The sequence below is a fragment of the Psammomys obesus genome, unplaced genomic scaffold, assembly GCF_907164565.1.
Source record: "Psammomys obesus unplaced genomic scaffold, mPsaObe1.curated_primary_1811, whole genome shotgun sequence".
Taxonomy (NCBI): domain Eukaryota; kingdom Metazoa; phylum Chordata; class Mammalia; order Rodentia; family Muridae; genus Psammomys; species Psammomys obesus.
The window spans coordinates 7,054,090-7,072,648 of record NW_026596088.1 but is presented as its reverse complement, the minus strand read 5'-3'; the positions used below and the strand labels follow the sequence as shown (position 1 = coordinate 7,072,648).

Sequence of the window (18,559 nt, the reverse complement as noted above, 5' to 3'; positions counted from 1 at the left end):
AGAAAGAAAGAAAGAAAGAAAGAAAGAAAGAAAGAAAGAAAGAAAGAAAGAAAGAGAAAAAGGAAAGAAAAAGGAAAGAAAAATTTGGGAGCTGAAGAGATGTCTCAAGCAGTTATGAGCACTGGCTATTTTACCAGAGGACCTTGGTTCAATTCCTAGCACCCACATGGCAGCTTACAACTGTTGGTGATCTAACACCCTCACACAGACATACATGCAGACAAAACACTAATCAATGCTCAAAATAAAAATAAGTTATTTTAAAAATTGTTTAGACTTATTTTATGAGTCTGCTTATTTTGCCTGTCAACATATATGTAGTGCCTTGTACCCTTAGAGGTCAGTAAGGGGTTCGTATCCCCTGGATCCAATGGCTAGGAATCACTGTGGGAGTGTTGGAAACCAAACCCAGGCCCTCTGCAAGAGCAACAAGTAACTCTTAACCACTGAACCATTTCTGCTGCCCCAGCGTTTTTTCTTTTTTTGTATGGTCTGGGCTTACCCATGCCATGGCATGTATGTGAAGGCCAGGGGACAACGTGGAGGAATTGTTCCCGCCTTCCACCATGTGGGGTTCAGGGACTGAGTTTGGGTCATTATGTTTGGTAGCAAGTACCTTTATCTCTAGTAATTCATTCCCAGCATAGATAACTCAGATGCCCTTTGATGACGTGTTTCCAAAGAATAACAGTTCTTATAGCATAGTTGTGAATTGAGTGTGTTTTATTTCAAAGTGAAGCTTTTGCCGCCATGTTTAAGCTGTGGGGGCACAGATGACATTGTATTGTACCATACTTTCCCACCTGCCTTCTCCATCATGCCCTTTCCTCATTGAAATAAATCGCACTGGAGTAATGGGATTCGGTGCTCAGTGGGTTCCTGCGTGTGTAAAATTATCAGCCAAAGTGGGTGGTATATTAAGAGTCCACGTAAGTAGGTATTTTTTTTCTTATTAGAAAGGCCTAGAAAAGGTAAGATCAAAATAACTAAATAAAAATATAATCATAACTGGGTATTGAGGTGCACACCTTTAATCCTAGCAACTCGGGAAGAAAAGACAGGCAGATGTCTGAGTTCAAAGCCAGCCATTGTGAGATTCAGACGGCCAGGTCTATATAGAGAGACCCTATCTCAAAAAAAAAATAAAAAATAAAAAAAAATAGCAATAAAAACATTTTTTTCCTCATAAGTTAACAATTGCTTCATGATTAAAATTCATCTTAAAAGTTTTACTTAAGGTGTACTCTAAGATCAAAGGACAACCTGTTCGAGTACTGTTTTGTATCAACAGCTTTCCAAATAATGTGAATAAAAAATATTGCTGAAGTGAATAAATACAAGACTTCTTAGCCTGTCTGAAATAGATTTACTGCCTTGCCGTTGAAAGAAAGAAGAAAGAAAAATAGATAGATGGAAAGATAAACTGACTCCTGCCTTTTATTGAGCAGGAACAAACTGAAAGCTGGGTACCTAATGTCCATGGAGACTTCAGAGGGTTTCCTGAGTGAAATCGGGTCACAGGCCCTAATTGCCGGTTCTTATATGCCACCATCCACCGTCCTTCAACATATTGACGCAGTGGCTGAAGCTGATGTCATAAAGGTAAGCAAATGAAATTTGTTTGAACCTTAGATAGTTTTACCTTAGTGATCTACTTTCAGAAGAATTGCATCCATTTCCTTGGGGCCTGTGTTGGTGCAGAAAGCAGAGCTCTTCACCATGTCTGCAAACAGCTTTCCTAGCAGCTTGGGTGAATGTATCTTCCTCATTCAAGCAAATGCCTATTAGGCTGAGACATTTTCAATTTAAGGTCAGGAGGTTTCATGGCCACTTGCTGCTCCTCTTCAACACAAGAAGCACCTCGCCAGTCCTTTTACCATGCAATCTCACAGTTTTCTATGTTCTTTCAGCCTAAGACCTTCTATTGCTAGTTTTCCTCATCCCCTCTTAAATGGTATTGTTTTTATAAGATTGGAGTTGTTACAGCTATGCAGTGCTGGCTGAGGGAGGTGGATCTCTGAATTTGAGGCCAGCCTGTTCTATAGAGCAAGTTCCAGAACAGCCAGGGCTACATAGAAAAAACCCTGTCTGAGACCACCACAGAAAGGAAAAAAAGAAAAAAAAAAAAAAAAAAAAAGATTGAGTTGTTTGAGTGCTAATAAGGTGAACTCCGGTATAAATCTACCTTCTGTGGAGCTTCTACAGTACAGACACCATCCCCTTTTCTCTTGTAGGTGTCTGAACCATCATCTTCCCACCTTTGTGTGGTGATAATAGATAGTGTACTTACATATAAGGGCTGTGTGGATCCTTGCTCACCCACTTCCACCACCTTCTCTTGCATCAGAAAGGCTAACCTGGGATAATGGAGGAGCTCCTGCTCTGCGTAGCTGTGCCCTATGCTAGTACACTTAATATACACTTTGAATTTGAAATAGTGATGTGGAGACTACCAGAAAGCCAGGCGTGATTACAGATGCCTAGAACCACCCAACATTCTAGAGGCTAAAGTGAGGAGATTGTGAGTTTCGAGCAGCCTAGATTACATACATACTCTCTCAATACCACCACCAACAGCCCCTCTTCCAAAATAAAGGGACACCAAGCATTGAAATTTACTTTTATGTTAACAATAAGGATGTTTTGATTGACCCAGGGCTTTCGCCATTAAAATACAAAACAAAGTGCAGCCTACCAGTAGCTGTCTTTCCATGTCTTACAAAGCTGTATTATAGAATTGCTGTCTTACAGTGTCTTGACCATAAATAAAATATTTATCTAGTTGGTGATAACATTATTTAACTTTTTATGTTTTATTTAAGGCTGCAAAAAAGTTTGTTTCTGGCAAGAAGTCAATGGCAGCAAGTGGAAACTTGGGACATACACCTTTTCTTGACGAGTTGTAACACAGATGCATTATCTTCAAGTCTCAGCCCAGACCAGCAGACACATCAGAGTCAGGTCTTAATTTAACATTCAACATTTTTCTCAGTGAAGTAAAACTTACAAGCAGATATGTGGCTAGTTACTCCCAGCTGCCCCAGAGCCAATAAAGCACTGTGTGTAAATGTCGTTCTTGCTTTCTTCCTAGGCAGTCAACAGGTATTTATTATATGCTAAGATCTTTGTTGTAAATGCTTTCAAGAAGACAGTAATATAGTAATCGAGTTCACCAATTACTCAATTAAGAAATTTCAGAAACTGTTTGAAGTGAGGCTAAGGAGCTCCAAAAGTAAAAAATTCCAGATTATTATTGGTGGCTTTTAAAATAAAAACAGGTTTAAAATTAATTGCTCATTTGGGGATAACAGTAATTGAACGGCCTGGGTTTTGTCCCCTTTGCAGTAAAATGGCATTTCTAAGGACCATCCTCTCAATTGGTTCCTTCATTTATGTCTAACTTTCCTTCTCTGTGGCAGTGTTTTCTCTCCTGTCTCTTCCTCACTGTTTCAGTCCTGTCTCCTTTAAATAACTCTCAACCTGACATTACAAGTAAAAGTGTCACTGAAAGGGTAGGGGCAGGGGTTGTAATGTAAACAGCCAGCCCAAAAAATGCAAAGAAAACTTTACCTTATAGGACAAGTGTTCAGCCATTCTGATGATTGGGTTCTTCTGCTTGATGTTGTACAAGCTGAGTGAATGATATGATTCTAAGAATAGCTCTGTGGAGCCTGTTAGACCACAGGGAAGTCCTCAGCTGTTAATGGAAGAAGGTCTGTGAAGGGTTTTTTTGCAGTCATAGAAGAGCTGGTAGGTCATGTAGGAAATCTATAGACCTGCACATGGGAAGGCATTAAAAATTGGATATTTAAAAATAAAAAGTCCTGTGGCCACAGATTTGCAAACCAGTATCTAACCAGACTTTGATACCTGTTGACCTTTGCCCTCCTCAACCTGTGCATAGTCCTCCAGGCAAAAGACATCTGAGTTGGAGGAAGTCTCAGTGGAAGAAGAGGAGGAGATGGCCTTGTCTTGCTCTGCCATTGTCCAGTATGGAGAAGGGGTCCTCAGTTCTTTGTCATCTTTGTGAATTACTACACCGTAGTTAACATCTTTCCCAACACTAATAGTATGGTCCTTCTTTTTATATCCATGCCATTCTGTGGAGATTGATACTGGTGTCCTTACAGGGTGATTCCAGACTGACCGAGGAGATCTGTAATACTTAAGTCTTTTATCTAAAACTGCATCTTCATGGTCATCAGTGCTTACAAAAGACTCATCTTTTGTCTGCGTTGTTTTCTTTGGTGTGCTGAAATGAGCAGTGAATACAATATATTCTTACTATCTTAACAGTTAAAGACCCCTAACAGAGTATCTTATAAACTACTTTGTTTTGTAAAAAGAAAAAAGTTCAAAGCCAGCCTGATCTAAAAGCCAGTCCAAGACAGCCAAAGCGACACAGAGAAACCCTGAGATGGCCCATGCCAGACAGGTCACAACTGCCTGTAACTAGTTCTGGAGTACCCTATACCCTCTTCCGGCCTCTGTGGACAGACATTGCACTCCCATCTTCCCACAGACAGACACACACGCATATACACACTTAAAATTAAAACCACTGTTCCTTTGTTATAAACGTCTTAAAACTGTGCCAGGCACGGCAGCCCATGCCTGTAATCCCAACACTCTGGGAGGCAGAGGTAGACATATCTCTGTGAATTTGAGACCAGCCTCGTCTACAAATGAGTCCAGGACAGCCAAGGCTACACAGAGAAACTCTGTCTCGAAAAACAAAGCAAACCAAAAGAAAAAAAAAATCCAAAATCACAGTTACCTTTATTACTTTCTACATCATTGAAGTGTTATTGAAATGGATTCTTAATGCTTGAATACTTTCGGATTTATCCTTTTATATGTGTGAGTGTTTTGTGTGTGTGTGTGTGTTGGCTACATGTATAGTGGTGACCAAGGATGTCAAATAAGGTGGTCAGATCCTCTGAAACTGGAGTTATGGATAGTCGTCATTTAAACTTTTAAAGTCCTATAATAAGACATTTTATGACTTTCTTTGACTCATAAACTACAGAAATACAAATATACACATACTTAAATGAAATCTTTTGATCTACTGAGTTCCAGGACAGGCAGAGCTACACAGAGAAATCCTGTCTCAATAAATAAATAAAACACTTAGAAAATAACAATCTCCTGTATGAGAGCTTCCAGCTCCATGTGACTGTTGATTTTAAATTAGTTTCATTTGGTTAAAATTTAAAATTCCTTAGGTGTATATCTAAGTGCTTAATAGCCCCATGTGGCAAACTTATACACATTTCTGGGCTCTTGGTTTCTTCTAAAGTGAGTGAGACAGGTGCCAAGAGCCAGTTGTAGTAGCACATGCACACCCCTTTAATCCTAGAACTTGAGAGACAGAAGCAAGCAGGTCTATGTAAGTTCAAGGCCATTATGGTCTGTATAGTTCAGACACCCAGAGCTACATAGAGAGACCCTGTCTTAAAAAGAAATGACAAGAGGGTTAAATAGTGCCGTGCTTAGGAAGTCGTTGCAGCACAGCATGCAGTAAGCACTGAAGAAGTGTTTGCTGCTCTATATGATTTATGGCCAAATGCTGATGAGAAAGACCCTTTCTCCAGTCTACCTCATCTGAAGGCGGCAGCAACTCTCCCACTCAAGCCTGTGCTGTCACCACATAGGAACACAGGCCCATCTGATTTTTCAGGAGATAGTGATTCTTCCCATGAAGTATTTGTAGATTTGGCAACTAATTCAAATACTTTTCACTTAAATTTCTCTTTAAAATATGCAGAAAAGCACAAACTAAAAAAATAAAAATGAAAAATCACAAAAACCCTGATGGCTACCTCTCTGGTCAAGAAATACTGTCTGGCTATTGTTTAAACCTCCCACTCACCCTCCTTGCCAAGTCACTGCTCTTTCTAGGCGGGAGCTGTGCAAAGCACACCTGTGGGCTTCATCTGACCCTTGGCTCCAAGTTGGAGCATCTAGTGTATAAAGGTCATTTTCTAGTCTTGATCCTTAGCACAGCTACAGGATCCTGCTGAAATTAAGGGCCACTCTTGTAGGGACGCACTAGGTTTCACATTGTAGAGAGTGCCATGTCCTAAGCACCCCAGCACACCTCAGGGTACCTGTGGTCCTGTTAGAGACAAGCTCTTAGAGGGTTAGTTGAAGGACTGTCAATTTTTCATTCTGGGAAAGTTCCATGGTAGGTTTAAAAAAGATCAACTCTTGCCTTCATGGAGTTTACATTTTCCCAGAGAAGCAAACAACGGATAAGTAGAGTCACTGTAGAGAGACAGTGCTATGAACACACATGACTGGTGGTTCTGGCTGTCCTAACACTCCCTGTAGGACGGCTCCTCGGTTTACACTGAACCTTGGAGTAGACATGAACACAGCGTAAGCATGGTGTAGACAGCAGAGAAGTTAGTGTGAAAAGCTGAAAGCCAAGAGGACTAGAGGGATGGGGAAACCGAATGAGAATGCTATCATCCAGGCCACAGAAAAGTGCTAGAGACAGTTAAGGACTTTGATATTTATCTAAGAACAAGTGTTCTGAAGTTCCTAAGATGGAATCTGCCATGGTCATATTTGTATTATGTAAGGTCATCCTGTGTAAAGAGTGAAAGACAAGCGGATGATCAAATGGTGACTTTGGGACAATGGTAGCAGGAAGAAAAGTGGCCACTGTGATGAGATACAAAACACTGGCAAGTCTTAGTGGCTGCTTGAGTGGCTGACAGAGGAGACAGAAGAATCAAACATAACCCTTCTTATCTAGGCAGAATATCCCAGTAGGATACCTCTGATGTTGTGGTTTGGGTACGAATTGTACCCTAGAGCCCTGGGCTGAGTACTTGGTCCCAGCTGCTGCTGGAATTTGGAGAGTTGGAAACTTTAGGGAGTAGAGCCTAACTAGGGAATAAGTCACTGGAGGAATGTTCTCTGAGTTATGCTGCCCCTCACCCTTTCCTTTCTCTGCCACCATGAAGTGAAGTTCTTCGACCACGCATTTCTCACCATTATCATGTTCTGCCAAAGCACCTGGGACTAATGACCATTGACAAAACCACCCTTTGAAACCATGAACCAAAGTGATTTTGTAAGTTACTCTGACAGGTATTTTGGTCACATAAATGGGAAAAAAAAATATAACTGGCTTTTGATTTTAAGGATAGATTTGAGGAGGTTGCCATCTAAATGGAGATAAATGGAGTACTTTGCAAGTACTTAGTGTATAGACAGTAACAGAAACCACAGCCACTGGGACAACCTAGGAAACTGAGAAGAATCAAAGACAGCTGTTTAAAATACCAAGAGGAAGAACCCAGAGGTAAAAGGAAAATCAGCAGAGCATGGTCTCACAGAAAACTGGGGAAGATATGTCAAAGGTGGGGATAAAAGAATTGGGTAGTTGTAAAGAGTCTAATGCTACTTAAAAGGAAAGCAAAACAGCCACGCAGTGTTGGTGCATAGCTTTAGTCCCAGCACTCAGGAGGCAAAGGCAAGCAGATCTCTGAGGTTGAGGCCAACCTGCTCTACAGAGCAATTTCCAGGACAGCCAGAGCTGCACAGAGAAACCAATAAAAATTAATAATAAATAAATAAAAATAAGTAAATATGTAAGATGAGCAAAATAAAGACTTGACTCCATTGAAATAGCAGGTTTCATGACAGCCATAGAAAAACCACAGAGAAACCAATTTTAATAAAATGAATGAATGAGGAAATATATAACTAAGGTGAACAAAATAAAGACTTGACTCCATTGGAATTTGCTGGGAGCAATTACATGTTGGATTGGCAGAAGCAAGCGAGTGAGCTTCCTGGAGTCAGCCCACTCGTTTTTTCATGGCTGATGAATGGGTATATCCCTGGTGTAGGCAAGGCCCCAAGGATTTTGCCTCAGGAGTACTTATTGTTGCTATACTGCCTTTTCATGCTTGTCTCATAGCTGGCATTGTTGAGACCCTCACTGCTTACTGCTTCACTCTGTTGGGCAGATTTCCTGCAGATTATTTTGAAGATGTACCTTCATAGTGCTGTTCAAACAAATTGATGATTTTTAAAGAATTCCTGACTTGAATCGAGTAATTTTAAAACCCTCCTGCAGTGTAACAAAAACTGCTAGCAGCTCTGTGAACCTTCCTGTGAATTACACCAGGAAGGAAAACAAGATTGAAACAAATTAATAATCAAGGAGATGCACTAATTCTAGGTTTAGTCTTAGCATAAGGCCCAGGTGTATACCACAATTTGAAAACCCACATTAATATAGAAACAAAGAATAAATGGTTAGCTATACAAGACAAGACACCTGTTTCTTAGAAAAACCTTGACATAAAACACTTGCTTTGAACACATAATGTACATTTGAAATACAAAGAAAACTTCTGCTTTGAACTCATAATGAGCATATAGATAAAACCACCGCTTCAAACTTATAATAAAGTATCTAGTTAGATATTAGGATCAATAGTCGCTTTTATGTAATGATTATATCTATTTTTGAATGAGGTAATTTTTCCCTACACAGAGAACCTTTGTATTAGATAGTATAAGAGCCTAAGACAAACATTTTTGAGGCCACCCACTCCATCCAAAAAATGTGTCTGTCTGTATGTATGTTTATATGTATATATTTAATCTGTATGTTTACATATGTGGATGAGTGGTGTCTTTGGGAGCTTCCTTGTTTTGTGTGTTGATTGCATGTGTGTGAGGTTAGTAAAACTCCACTTGCTTTGTCTGCTAAATGTGTATGTTTTCACATGCTTCAAAGTTTAGTAAGTGATAAGCAGTCCAGAGTGTTTCATCTGCCTTCTTAATTATCACTACCTTTCAGCCAGCTGCTGTTCACTGCTGAGCCACTAAGTTAAAAGGAACTAAGGTGGTTCTTTTTACAGCCCCTTGTATTTACACCAAGAAACTGTCAAGGCTGTGAGTTAAAAGAGCCACTGGCTTACCCTATTAAGACCCTCTGCTGTTAAACAATAAAAGGTTTTAGCCAGAGAGCTGTTTTGGTAGCAAAGAAACCAGGCCTGGATAGCTCAATTTATCAATTGATCTCAAGCTCCAGACCCTGAATCTGAAGGTTCAGGGTTCAATTCTCTACGACCTCTTCCTTTAGAGCTCTTGCAACCAGCAGCCCCTGGGGTTAGACTATATATAGAGTTTAACTGTCTATGTAGAGTTAGACTGTGTATAGAGTTGAACTGTATAGTTAGACTGTATATATAGAGTTAAACTGTATATCGAGAGCAAGGCTGCCATCCTGAAAGATTAAGAGTTAAAGTATAGAGAGAAATACCAGCCACCAGCTGGTCATCGCCGACACTAGGACCCAGCTTGGCTTACCCTGTGTGCTAGAAATGGCCTCTAGCAGGAATTACAGTATGAAGGTGGCAGATGATCTGGGATAGACCTCAGATGGTAAGAGATAAAAGCAATGCCTATATTGGAGTGCCTGGGACGTGTGTCTCCTGAGAAAATGGAGACCTCTAATAGCTTTCTCTTCAAGTTGGGACAAGAGGAACAGAAAGAGAAGGGGAGTTAGTGTTTACTAAGAAGGGAGAGGCTTACAAAAGGGCATTGTGCCGTGTCGGTTTTATCAGCTTGACCCAAATTTAGGCATATCTGGAAGGAGGGAATCTTAATTGAGAAAAATGTCTCCATTAGATTTCCCTGTAGGCAGATCTATGGAGTATTGCCTTAATGAACGGTATGGGAGGGCCCAGCCCATTGTGGGTGGTTCTATGCCCTGGGCAGGTGGTTCTAGATGGTATAAGAAAGCAAACTGAAAAAGCCAGTGAGCAGCATTCCTCCACATTCTCTTCTTCAGTTCCTACCCTGGGAGTTTAAGCAAAATAAACCCTTTCCTTTATAAATTGCTTTTGGTCATGGTGTTTTATCACAGTAATAGACAGTCTAAGGCAGGCATAAATGTTGTAGAGAAGCTTGCAGAAAGTTAATGCAAGAGAGAGAAGAGGAAGAAGGAGTCTCAACACTGTGTACATGCCCCTGTGGCAGTCAGGTTGACATCAGGTATCTTTGTCTGTCATGCTCCACCTTTTTGAGAAAGGATCTTTCACTGAACCTGCAGGTCATCAGCTGGGTTAGACTACCTTGGGTGACTCTGGGGCCTCTTCTGTGTGGCCTGCCACAGCTGGCATGTTCCACCACACTCCGCCTTTCCACAATGCCAGGAATACAAACACAAATCCTCGTGCTTTCACAACAAGCACTTCACCCATTAAGCTGGTGCCCCAGCCCCATCTTAACCTGTGTTTTAGGGCTAGACAGGCTGTATTGGCACAGTGCAGATAGATTTGGGAACAGGGTCCCCATTAAAGACTGCTGGTTCAGTCTCTGGTCCAAGTCGCCTTTATAACACTCCCTCATGTGAGGTCCTGCGGAATGTCCTATGTAGAATGTAGTTCACTACGCCCTGGCAGCGTCACCAGTCCCTCCTCCCAAGGCTTTTACCATCTGATGGTTCTCATGTTAACCAGAACCTTGCACCTCACACACAGGCTTGGGTTTCATAACACTGTCCTAAAGTAAACTACTTACTGTGGGATTGGAAATTTAGTCTCGGGGAGTAAATCATATACATCTTGCCATTCCTGGGGTATGTCAATAAAGTTGCGGTAAACCTTGATTTGCAGCACTGTTCCTATGGTGATATTTTGCAAAAGCTTTAAAAATTCACGGAGTGTATATCCTAACACATTGGCATGTCCAACACTAAACAGAACATCACCTGAAAAAGGAAAACAGTTACATTAAAATAATGGGTTGAAAAGAGCCATAATGGCTTTATTGAAATATTTTATGGGTTCATATGTTGGTTCGTTGTGACCAAAGCCCAGCTTGAGTCTTGAGTCAAGAACACTCCTCTGGCATGAGTGTTCTTGGCATGATAAAGATGCTTAAGCAAGTTTCTTAATAGCTGTTTAATAGTATTTGGGGGACATTTCTGAAATCCTTGATTTAGCAGAGGCTAAAAGCATTTAAAACCCAAGCCATTTAGATTTAGGATTCTAAACATTAAAAACAAGGAGTGGCTCTAACTAGTTCAGAGAAGCCTCTTGCTATCCTGCCTGCCTGGGTTCAACGGGCCCCTCCACAGCAAACAGGCTAAGTTAGGCACATAGGCTTCTGTTTGAGTTTTCCCCTTCCTAAATTAAATCGGGCAGATAACTGCATGATACACTAAGTAATTAGCTTGTGTTCATTATGCTTACGGCATGCATATACAGACTGTGCTGATTCCAAGGAACCTAAGCTTGTTGCTCCCCTCTTGCCTCCAACTCTTCAACAAGTCCCACCACAAGCTGCAGAACTGGTTCAGAAGACTCAGCTAGACCCCTCATTTAAGACATACTTCACAGGGAATCATGATAGTCGCCCACATGGAGCTTCTGAGTATTCAGCAGATGGAAAGACAGTTGTATCTTAACAACAGAACCCCAGACCCTCTAAACAAAATCTGAAAGGATCAATTATTCACTTGTATGGACTTAACCTGCCCCACTCCTCACTCCCACCAGCTATGATGAAGACCTATAAACTCAACCTAGCCACCAGGTGTTCCTGCCTGGGTCACTGAACCTGCATTGGGATGACAGGAGCATCCGGGATCTCTAGACCCTTTGATCCAAGCCTGGTTCTGAAGATTTTCTGGCAATTCTGTCAGACATTGCCCTAAATAGGGTGCCTTAACCGCAGTTTCCTGTGGCTTGCAATAAGGAGCATGAACATTAATATTCAGCAAAGCCCTTAAAGAGCAATACAGGTTTGCCCTTAAAGGACAGATTCACTCTGGGGAAAGTCTTAGTTTTCAGTACTTCTCAGTGGGGAGCAAATGAAAGGTCCTGAGAGTAGTATTGGCATGGACAAGGCCATCTCAAGGACTCCGATACCTGTGGAAGTGGCCATGCCTTCCCCGGATGAGGCTGCTCACAGAGCCCAGAGCCTTCCACTGGTCCAAGTATGAACATTTTGACCTGTGTGCAAAAACTAGCAACTTCAGCTTCCTCCTCGTGGGTGACTGCAACCTGACACTGCCTAGTCACAGACACCTCCTACTGAGACTAGCTACCTCCTTCCTGTGCTGTACATGGGTGGTTCCCGACATCAGTGTGCACACCCACCCACTCCAGCTTCTCAGTGTCTGCGGTTCCCGCAGTGTCTGTAGTTTCTTCATTCCTCTATTCCCCCATTGGGACTTTATAACTGATGAGGATAACATGTTCCCTGTGTGCGCATGTGAAGCCTGGACCCCCAACAACCCTCTTACCAAGACACTGAAACACAAGCTCAGAGAGAGGGGTCCAGGAGGAGGCTCTTGCATCCCAGTACAGGCTGGTCAGCAACTACGCTAACCCTTAGGGAGTGTTCAAGCACTGCCAGGGGGACACTTCTCTAGAGCCAGATCCTATGAGAAACAAAAGTTCCTGCTGTTCCAGAAAGTAAGTACTTAGAAAGTCTGAGAAATCCTTCTGCTTTGGTTTTGAAAAGTAGATAACACAAGCCATATACAGAGCTAGGCACAGTAGTGCATGCCTGTAAAATCAGTATTCAAAAGGCTAAGGCAGAAAGATGGACAGTTCAAGGCCAGCCTGGGTTACATGGTGAGACTGTCTCAAAAGGCAAGGCAAACAAAAACAAAAGCATGTCCTGAAGCCAGCTTCAGAAGTCAGCTCTCAGAGCTACCTTCAGGCTGCTCAGGATGAAACAGCTGCTCTTCCTGCTGAGGTTAATTACAGTAACAAAGTTACCCTCTTAAGATGATGTTAAAAGACAGTCTGCTTAATTGTGTTATAAGAGGGTGACTTTTACCAAGAGGACAGAAAATAAATAGCTGAATTCCCTGGCCATTCTGGCTGTAAACCAAATGTGTCTGGGTGAGAATGTGATTGCTCTGGCAAAAGGTAGCAACACTGCCTGTCATAGACACCAATTTGGTATTTATGGACACCAACCTCATCATGAACTTTTTTTCTGCGTTAATAGGCTGTGAGCATGACATTGTTATAAGCCTGTCTGGATTGCCTATATTGAATCAGCTCTACAGCAGCCATACCATTACTGAAAGATAGGTTTTCTTTTTCTCTGTTCCAGGTAAGATGGAAGCTGTATACACTTCATGTTGTTTGGATCATGTTTGTTTGGCTGTCCGCTGTTAGTAACCATAGAACCTACACATGAAAAGGAATGAATGAATAAGTAGGTGAATGAATAAGTGAGTGAGCGAGTGAGTGAATGAGCCTGATACTACTAACTGCATGAGTGAAGCCAGTACATGGCTACTGTCCACCGTCAAAGCTGCATTAATGTGTTAAAGCTGTAGTAATAGCTTACGGCTTTGTGTATCAGACAGCCACAGAAAACCAGCACCAAATTAGCAAATCAAGATAAAACACCAAAGACAAAGAACTTTAGAACCTGTGAGTGAGAAATAACAGGGGGCAGGTATCAAGGAAATAGCAAATCCCATGATTGCTGTTAAAAATAATGGAAAAGCAGACTTTGAAACCTCGAAACTGAACAGTAACTGGTTGTCATGAAGAGATGTGGTACTCAGAACAGCTGAGAGCCAGCCAGGGCTTCACCAGAGAAACCCTGTTTTGAAATTAAAAATTAAAAAAAAAAAAAATCTCACTTCTGCTCATTAGGCCATTGGTAATATGGTATGGGTTTTCTAGGAGGTCATGGGTTCAAATCTGATCTTTGACCGCTATCCTTGTACTTTGACGTGCTCTCTCCCCATATACATACATATATACATATCATATATACCCTTTTATATGTATAACTTGTGCATAATGTTTGTGTTGTTGTTTTCGGACAGGGACTCATGTAGCCTCCTTGAATGCCTCCTGATCCTTCTGCATCCACCTTCCAAATGCGGGGGGGTGACAGGCATGTAGTCCCTAATTAGCTGTGGCAGTGCACAGATCATCTCACCTCTTGAAGGGCCCAAACTCCGTGGTCTGCATTCCAGGAGTACTGCAGACATTTTGACTAGGAGTGTAAATACTTTGCGCAATGCCTGGGACAGATCCTCTCATTCACTGTCCATTCCTTAAGGGTAACACAATAAATGGGTCAGCAGTGTAGATAAGTCACAAAAAAACTGCACTCGAGGCCGGGCACAGGTGATGGCCGCCTGTCATCCCAGCACTTGGGGAGGCAGAGGCAAGAAGATCTCTGTGAGTTCGAGGCCAGCCTGGTCTACAGAGTGAATCCAGGACAGCCTAGGCTATACAGAGCAACCATCTCTCAGGAAAAACGAAAATTGAACTTGAGGCTGAAGAGATGACTCAGTGGTTAAAAACAATTGCTGCTTTTCCAGAGGACCTGAGTTTGGTTTCCTGCACCCACGGCAGGCAGCTCGCAACTGCCTATAACTGCAGCTCCAAGGGATCTGACGCCCTGTGAACTCTGAAGCCGCTCATGTGCTCTGAAACACACACACTAATTAACCATAAAAATGATTTTTAAAGTTGAACTCTAGATTGCTCTGGACCTCTGAGAGCCCTCTACTTGTAGCCTCGTCCTGAGATTCTGTCATAATCATGTATCAGTACACACTATATTTATATGCTGATTTGAATTAGAACTACACACACCCCCCCCCCCAGCTCAGTTATTGAAACAACTTGCTTCCCAGTTGGTAGGAGCCTCATCAGAGGAGGAATCTGTCACTTGGAGTTGGGCTCTGAGAGCTTACAGGCTCACCTCACCTCCAGTTTGTTCCCTCTGCTTTCTGCACATGGCCGGATGGGATCTCTCATCCTCCTGCTCCAGCCACCTGCTGTCCTTGCCTCCCTGCCGTTACGGGCTCTCCCTCTAGAAACATATGCCAAAGTGAACTCTTTCTTCCACACACACACATTTTCCAAAGACATCCAGAGCTCCTCAGTGGGAGGAGCTCAGTGGGCTGAATAAGCCAGAATCACAGGTACATGGTTGGTTGGTGGGGTGATGGCCCACCTGGAATCCAAAGCACACTGGCTTGTGAACTGCAGGCTCTAGGCTCAAGCAAGACTCTGCCTCAATATTTAAGGTACAACACGGTAAAGGAAGACCGCAACATCAGACTGTGGCCTCTCTGTACCACTCACACACACATTAAAAAAAAAAAAAAAAAAAAGACAACTAGCTATAGTGAAGCCATAGGAATGAGAAATAATTGGCAATGTTTCTGGAGTACTTGTTTTCAAAGCTCTTCACAACATTTTACCAAATCCTAACAACCTAGAACAAAGATGGGATTCTCCCAAATTAAATATGAGGTCCCTGAGGCTTGAAAGATTAAGTGACTTTGCCAAGGTCCCAGAATGAGAAAGTGACAGGTCTTGGACCTGATTTCAGGACAGATGGCCTGAAGTGGTTTTTCCCTCTCATGACCTCATCCCACTCTGCATCTCCCACTCTTGGGTACCACACCAGGGCCCAAGGCAATACTGGAAAAGCACGTCTTGCATTGGATAGAAAAGGCATTCCCCCAGAGACCTGAAAAGTGAGGTGATCTTGATGAGACCCTATGGCTTGGAGTCTGGGGGGGGGGGTGTTAAATTCCAGCTCCTAGGCAAGCTCCCGAGTATCTGCATATTGCATAGTGGTTTGGTGCAGAATATGCCCCTGTTGAGAAGGTGAGATGAGATCATGTGTCCTGAAAGGCTAGCCATGATTAGCACCTCCCGGGAAAGAAGAAATCTTCATGTGCAGCTGCGTAGTGATGCTGGGCCTGTGTCTGCATCCCGCTTACTGGATGAAAGTGAACCTGATGAGGAGGTCTCTGCCATTAAGCTTCAGTCTCCTCACCTGCAAAAGGAGGACAGTAAGAACAGGCCCTCCCGAGAGTGTCATAAGAACCAGATGAATAGCGTTTAACTGATGTGTACACACGTGGCAGCAATTGGCTAGCCCATAGGAAATTCTCAGCCAATGTCCTATCCTCGTGCTGACTCTCTGAAGGCAGGTGGAAAGGAGGCAAGTGAAAGCCACAGTCACCTGGCTGGAGTGTTCCGTCACTGGCTGCAGCCCCTTTGTTGATGAGGTGGCTAATCTGGAGGTAGGGCCCATTCTGGATGATGATCAGGCCCAGTCCCAGGCTGCCCACAGTGAGTTTAGTCTGCTTCATTTTGTTCAAGTTATGTGCAAACGCCTTGGCCTTGGGGCTGTATCCTTTCACTAAGAAAACAAGAAGAACTGGTTTCAGTCACTTGACAAGACAACAGCATGGCGGGGGTGCTGTGGAGCTCGGATACCAGACTTTGGACTTCCAAAGTCATCCCGTTCTTCAGCTTCCCCTTTGGGAAAATGAGTGTTGTAAAGTATGTGGAAACTAAACAGGACAGTTAAAGGGCTATTGTACAGGCCTAGTACCTGATGAGTGTTAAATATCAGGTATTAGCATCCATTCATTTGACAGATGTTTATTGATGCAACAAGCAGTGTGCTCAGGCCCTGGGCTCCCTATGGTGAACTAGATGGGCTCAGTACCCCTGTGGATCTTACAGCCTAGTAGAGGACACAGCTGCCAACAAACTGGATGCTAAACAGGAAGAGAAGGCCAGAGGGCTCTGAGGGTGAACAACAGGGACCTAAGTTTTACATAGGGATAGGGACCAGGTTTCCCCAAAGGAGTAAATATGAATCAAGATGAGAGGACCAGCAAGCTAAGCAGGAGGGCACAAACAGAATCAAGGTCCTAGGACAGAAAGGGGACATGGGGACACAAAGGAGCGGCATCAGGCAGGTGGTGGCAGGGGCACGCCTGGCAGATGGGCTGCTGGCCAGGTTCACCTTAAGGAAATCTTGGAAGTAATTTCAGCTGGACATGATCAGCTTGTCACTGTTTCGAATAAAATCACCATGCTGGCCTCTGTGTGATATGTGGAGCGAGCATGGAGATAAGAAATGAAAAGCAGACTGCAGTCACTTGAGCATGTCACAGCCCCAGCAGTAGAAATGGACGGTGGTATAGGCACACAGCAGCTGGGAGGAAACAGACTGCTCCACTCCACACACGTCTCCTTCTGTAAGGGCCAGCAATGCTCTGAGGTTCACCAGGCCTTGGCCGAGTCTCTGTGACTCTGTGCTATTTCCAGGATCACTGCTGAGACGGGTTTCTCCCGCTTCCCATACCCAGCTGACCTCAAAGCAAATGCCCTTGCTGGACAGCTCCAACACCTCCAGCTGGAGAACTAAAAGTTCAAGTTAAGTGTGCTTATAAAGTAATCCAGTTTGGAAAGCTGTCGGTGCTGTGGAAACAGGTTTGCAGCTCTCAGTCTCCAGGACCCACTCGGTTCTCACCAGTTCGGACCCCAACCCCCTCACCCCCAACACACTAGATATAATTTTTAAAATTTAAAGACAGCAGAGGGAAAGAAATCACTCCATAAAAATTTGTGTACATGATTCCATGTTTGGCCGTTCTCATGGGAAAAGCAAAATTCTAGAAAACAATAAAAGCACAAGAAATTGGGGTGGAGAAAGGGCAGTTGCAATGTAATTTCCAGGAGGTGAACATGTCCCCTGGCTTCACTGTGGTAGCGGTGAAGAGTGTTATATATCTGTGGAAACTCGCAGAGCAGTCCACTAAAAAGAACACCTCACTGCATGCATTGTATCTTGAACCAACAATGGTGAGAGATTCCCAACTGTGACCACCGTTTTACAAGAGAGGCAAATCCGAGGAAGCCTTGAAACCCAAGGCATATCACCCTTGTCCTATTTCCCCATTTACCATTTTTGCTTTTGAGGGGGCCTTTCTCCATTGCCTAGGGTGGGGCTTTCTTGACTCTCCCAGAGCCGAGGTTGGCATCTGTCCCAACTTCCAACAGTTTGGAATCCTGGAGGCACAAGATCAGGACCTCAGGCCACGGGGAAACATTGGCGCGCAGCCATTCTCTGAATGGCCGCCAGGGGGCGCTGCAAGGCTACTTCCCAGAAGTTTGGGCAGCCAGGTAGTTGCTTCAGTAGACCCTGAAAAAACGTGGCAACGAGGAGTGAAAACCACTCCAATGTAGAGTGTGAAAATTATATGCAAAAAGAAAATTTTCTGCAGGAATTAGCAGAGTGTCTGCTTCATTCAGTGAATAAGAAGCTCTTGATTCATTGGTGGAGAAACAATGGAGACAGAGCGAGAGCATAGAAGGGAGAGGGCCTCCAAATAAAAGCAACAACATTGCTGGAAGACCGGAGAATATTCCAGAATCCACTGCCCTCTATTAATGGTAGTTTCCAAATATTGTTACATCAACAGCTCTAACTGCCTTGCCAGTGTACTTTATTCGTGTGTTTCAGATGAGAAAGAGCCAAGAATGGCCTGAAAACAATGAGTCACTATTAGAAGATGGATTATTGCTTCCTTCGTTTTCCCAAAATAATCCTTCACATTCACTCAGACAACAAAAAGTCCCCAGAAACCACCATGTGGCTTGCGGGGATGCTGAGGACATGAGCATAGATGAGACAAACAGGGACTTTATCCTCTTAGAACGTGTATTTTCTTTTTTTATCTTTTTCCCCACTTCCCCAAGACAGGGTTTCTCTGTGT

The 18,559-nt window shown here is 43.1% G+C and overlaps 2 protein-coding genes across 2 annotated transcripts in view; one reads left to right on the top strand and one right to left on the bottom strand.

The window, feature by feature from the left end:
* LOC129691365 (cytochrome b-c1 complex subunit 2, mitochondrial) overlaps positions 1-3,068 on the top strand; it is a 21,818-nt gene extending 18,750 nt beyond the window's left edge. Inside the window, exons 13-14 of the mRNA XM_055627483.1 lie at positions 1,449-1,602; positions 2,823-3,068. Of these exons, the coding sequence (XP_055483458.1) occupies positions 1,449-1,602; positions 2,823-2,906 (238 nt within the window). The 3' untranslated portion in view covers positions 2,907-3,068. The remainder of the gene's footprint in view (positions 1-1,448; positions 1,603-2,822) is intronic.
* A 400-nt stretch (positions 3,069-3,468) lies between these two features.
* Positions 3,469-17,777, bottom strand: Pdzd9 (PDZ domain containing 9). Its single transcript, XM_055627484.1, has 4 exons — positions 17,747-17,777; positions 16,009-16,188; positions 10,558-10,747; positions 3,469-4,252 (listed from the first exon to the last, which is right to left on the bottom strand). The coding sequence occupies exons 1-4, from the start codon at positions 17,775-17,777 to the stop codon at positions 3,853-3,855; spliced, it is 801 nt and encodes a 266-aa protein (XP_055483459.1). The 3' UTR covers positions 3,469-3,852.
* Positions 17,778-18,559: the final 782 nt, after the last annotated feature.